This window comes from Otolemur garnettii, unplaced genomic scaffold (genome assembly GCF_000181295.1).
Source record: "Otolemur garnettii isolate 467f Iridium unplaced genomic scaffold, OtoGar3 scaffold00232, whole genome shotgun sequence".
Lineage (NCBI taxonomy): Eukaryota > Metazoa > Chordata > Mammalia > Primates > Galagidae > Otolemur > Otolemur garnettii.
Window position 1 is genome coordinate 455,304 of NW_003852627.1, and position 4,232 is coordinate 459,535.

General features: G+C 47.4%; 2 protein-coding genes across 3 annotated transcripts in view; one reads left to right on the forward strand and one right to left on the reverse strand.

Annotated features, from left to right (window-relative positions):
- Positions 1 to 498, reverse strand: part of TMEM186 (transmembrane protein 186) — a 2,688-nt gene extending 2,190 nt beyond the window's left edge. The window contains exon 1 of the mRNA XM_023508212.1: positions 477 to 498. Coding sequence (XP_023363980.1) covers positions 477 to 479 — 3 coding nt within the window. The 5' untranslated portion in view covers positions 480 to 498. The remainder of the gene's footprint in view (positions 1 to 476) is intronic.
- Positions 499 to 671: 173 nt separating this feature from the next.
- Positions 672 to 4,232, forward strand: part of PMM2 (phosphomannomutase 2) — a 24,755-nt gene continuing 21,194 nt past the window's right edge. For both annotated transcript variants that reach the window (XM_003802067.3, XM_023508214.1), the window contains exon 1: positions 672 to 813. In XM_003802067.3, the coding sequence (XP_003802115.2) occupies positions 727 to 813 (87 nt within the window). In that variant the 5' untranslated portion in view covers positions 672 to 726. The remainder of the gene's footprint in view (positions 814 to 4,232) is intronic.

Consider the following 4,232-nt stretch of genomic DNA (forward strand, 5'->3'; position numbering starts at 1 on the left):
AAAAAAAAAAAAAAAAGGAAACTCAAAAGATACTGAACGAGACGATGGTTTTAAAGTCCTCAACTTAGGCCGGGCGCGATGCCTCACGCCTGTCATCCCAGTAGTCTGGGAGGCCGGGGCGAGAGGATTACCTGAGCCCAAGAGTTTGAGGTTGCCGTGAGCTGTGACGCCACAGCACTGTACCGAGGGCGACAAAGTGAGACTCCGTCTGAAAAAATATATAAAAATAAATAAAAGCCCTCAACTTAGTACTTGAAGCACAGCGAGGGCAGAGCGAGTTGCAGCCATCACGATTACCGGCCCATGGGCCTTGAGGGAGGATAGGGAATAGCAAACTCTAACTCGCGAGTGAGCTTCCTCTCGTGGATTCTCCAAGTTAGACCCTATGCGTCCTGTCTGCCTGCCCCAGCCCCGACCCCAACCCCACCTGACTTCCAACGCGTCACGCTCTCTAGGACCACCGCCCGCTTTCTTACCATGGCCCAGCCGCCGGCTGCGGGAAGTAAATCCCGGTTGCCCCCGAAACCTCCAAGGGCGCATGCTCGGGTGTACGACACGCGTGTGCAGTGCGCGTTGCACTCTGGGAGTTGTGGTCCAGAGGCAGTAGCTGGCGCTATTCCCAGGCATTATGGGAGCGGATTCTCTCCCAACGTGTCTTATGCTGTAGGGGCTGAACCCGGAACTTCCGGGCCGGGTTTCCTGGTGCCAACTAGTACGTTTAGACAGATGCTGGCGGAAACCGGGGTCATGGCGGCGCCGGGCCCAGTGCTCTGCCTCTTTGACGTGGATGGGACCCTGACAGCCCCGCGACAGGTAGGTGGAGCCCGGAGGGCTGGTGGTAGCCTGTGCAGAGCCCCTGGTGCTGCCTGATGAGCCTATCGCTGCCCAGGGTGGGATTCAAGGGGCAGCTAAGGACCGCCCATCTCCGCCCAGGGTACCGAATCTACACTGGCGTGCCCTGGAGGAACGAGACAGGAGTCCTACCCAGCTCTTCAGAACTTTATTGTGCGCAGAGACATGAGACAAGGCTGAAAAACTTCAGAGCAGGAAACTTGCTCTTGGAAGTTCGAACTTGGATAATGCAGTTCTGTACTCTCCTCGCAAACCCTAGGGTCTGACAAGCAGGATTTGAACCCCAGCTCAGGCCTCCTTACCAAGCTATATGCCCTCATCAGGACTGTTACCAAGGGGCTTGCCATGTAATATGATACTAAAACCACAAGTTTCCGGGTCAGACAGACCTAGCTTCACCTCGTGTGAAGGTGTGTGACCTTGAGCAAGGCAATTAACTTCTCTTAAGCCCCAGCATATACAGTTTTACGTGGGGACAGAATCTGTACCATATAGTATTTGTGAAAATCAAATGGAATGATGCAAGTTCCTGAAAGTATCTTGCACACTCAAGCCACCTCCATCACCCCCTTTTTCAGCTCCTGCAGTGGACTAGGGTGATGGAGGAGTTCTAAATCATTCCAGGCACGCATAAGTTTCAGTTATGAGGTGCTCTCTGTCCACCTTTCACAAGTTGGTGACAGAATGCCAGCCATTTAAACTTGAGACTGGGCCCCAAGGCTTCAGTATCCTCATCTTCTGTCCCACCTCCCTTAGTTTTTTTGGCTGGTAGTAGCAGTGCTGTGTTCCAGAAGACAATGTCAAATGTGTGTGACCTTTGACATCATTTTACCCTTCTCAGCCACAAGTTTGATCCATATAGTTATCACACTCAACTCCCAAGTTCTCCAAAGGTCCTTTCTGACTTTGAGATTGATCAATCAACACATATAACCCACAACTTGTGGGCTGTGGAGAGCTCATTGTAGTCTAGAGCTGGGGTCAGCAATTCATTTTATGTACAGAGCCATATAGTAAATACTTTGTTTCTGTAGTCCATATGGTCTGCAGTGACTACAGTACTCAACTTTAGTGCAAAAGCAGCTGGAGACCATATGCAAACATAGAGTGGCTGTATTCCAATAAAACTATCACAAAAACAAACAGCAACTCAATTTTGCCTTTGGGCTGTAGTGGTCTATGATTTACATTTTAAATCCTTTTTGCATGTTATCATTGGTCCCTGTCAGCCTTCCTCCATCTTTCATCCCAGGTAGGCTAGTTATTACTGTTTTAAATATAAAGAAACTCAGACACAGTAAAGCCTTGACCTCCTCAGTATCACACAGCAGACCTGATACAAGTTCCTGATAAAAGGGCTCAGGGTATTTATCAAGTTTGTGAGCTAAGATAGAAACTTCTAGTTGCTGGGTATGTTGTTCAAGAAGGTGCTTCGGATTCCCAGAAAGAATCAGAATATATAAGCATAAAGTATAAAATAGTAAGGAAACCAGACAGCCCAGAATGTTTTCCCTTGCAGCATTTGAAACAGGATGTTTTGCAGTGAATGTAAGTAATTTTAACCCTCAAATACTCAAAAGAAAATGTATAATTTAAAAGGGAATTTTTGGGCTCTGCACCTATGGCTCAAGCAGCTAAGAGACCAGCCACATACACCTGAGCTGGTGGGTTCAAATCCAGCCGGGCCCGCCAGACAATAATGATGGCTGCAACCAAAAATAGCCAGGTGTTGTGGCGGGCACCTGTAATCCCAGCTACTCGGGAGGCAGAGGCAGGAGAATCATTTCAGCACTGGAGTTGGAGGTTGCTGTGAGCTGTGAGGCCATGGCACTCTACCCAGGATGACAGCTTGAGGCTCTGTCTCAAAAAAAAGAAAAAAGGAATTTTTGGCTGGGTGCAGTGTCTCGTGCCTGTAATTCTGACACTCTGGGAGGCCCAGGTGGTGAGCTTAGGAGGTCAGGACCAGCCTGAGCAAAAGTGAGGCTCCATCTCTACTAAAAATAGAAAAACTGGCTATTTATCATGGTGGGCACCTGTAGTCCCCACTACTAGAGAGACTGAGGCAGGAGGATCACTCCAGCCCAAGAGTTTGAGGTTTCCGGGAGCTATGATGATGCCATGGCATTCTACCCACGGCAACAGTAATACTCTGTCTCAAATAAATAAGGATTCAGGATCTATTAGAGAAAGGGAGAAAGCGGGGGGTGGATTATTTCTGTGTGCTGGGTAGTCTAGGTAAAAAATGAAAAGTATTTTAGCAATAGATGTATTTATCATATAACCTTTCCCCTCCTCAGTATATGTGCATTCTCAAACACTGATAATCACCATACAATCTGGAAGCAGAATAATGGGTTATCTTCTCTTGCAGTTGCTGAATTGCTGTGACCTAAACAAATAAAATCTGATTAGCATGGACTCCCAAGATTTGCATTTTTTACTTTTTTTTAATTCTTTCCATTACAAAGACATTTCGCTGTTTTGTTTTGTTTTGAGACAGAGCTTCAAACTGTCCCCCTGGGTAGAGTGCCGTGGCATAGCTCACAGCAACCTCCAACTCCTGGGCTCAAGTGAGTCTCCTGCCTCCACCTCCCAAGTAGCTGGGACCACAGGCACCCGCCACGACACCTGGCTTTTTTATTTCGGTTGCAGCCATCATTGTTGTTTGATGGGCCCAGACTTCGAACCCACCACCTTAGGTGTATGTGGCTGGCGTGTTAGCCACTTGAGCCACAGGCGCCGAGCTGACATTTCACTGTTTTAGTAGAAGTTTGTTGTGCTGAGGCCTTTCCTAAAAATGCCATTCTAAAAACAGTTGGGACTTAGAACAAAAATCTGTAAAAAGAGTGAGGGGCACAAACATAGGTGAATTGTTTTCCAACTTTGTATCATGAAAAATTCTAATCACAGAGTGGCTTAAGAGATCCTCTTACCTCAGCCTCCTGAGTAGCTGGGCCTACAGGCGCCCACCACAATGCCCAGCTATTTTTAGAGATGAGGTCTCACTCTTGCTCAGGCTGGTCTGGAACTCATGAGCTCAAGCAGTCCACCCACCTCAGGCTTCCAGAGTGCTGGGATTACAGGCATGAGCCACCATGCCCAGTGTAGATTGCACTATAAACCTTTATGTGCAATTTTATTTCAGTTATGTGCACATATTAATCTCAAAAAAGTTTTTAAAGAGAAAAGATTGAATGTCAGATGTACATACTGAGATTGAATTAGTAGTTTTTTTGTGGGTTTTTTAAAAATCTAGTAACTTTTTTTGTAAAGATACTCAGTAAGGGCTCGGCGCCTATAGCTCAACGGGCTAAGGCGCCAGCCACGTACACCTAAGGTGGCGGGTTCGAATCCCCAGCCCGGACCCGCCAAAACAACAA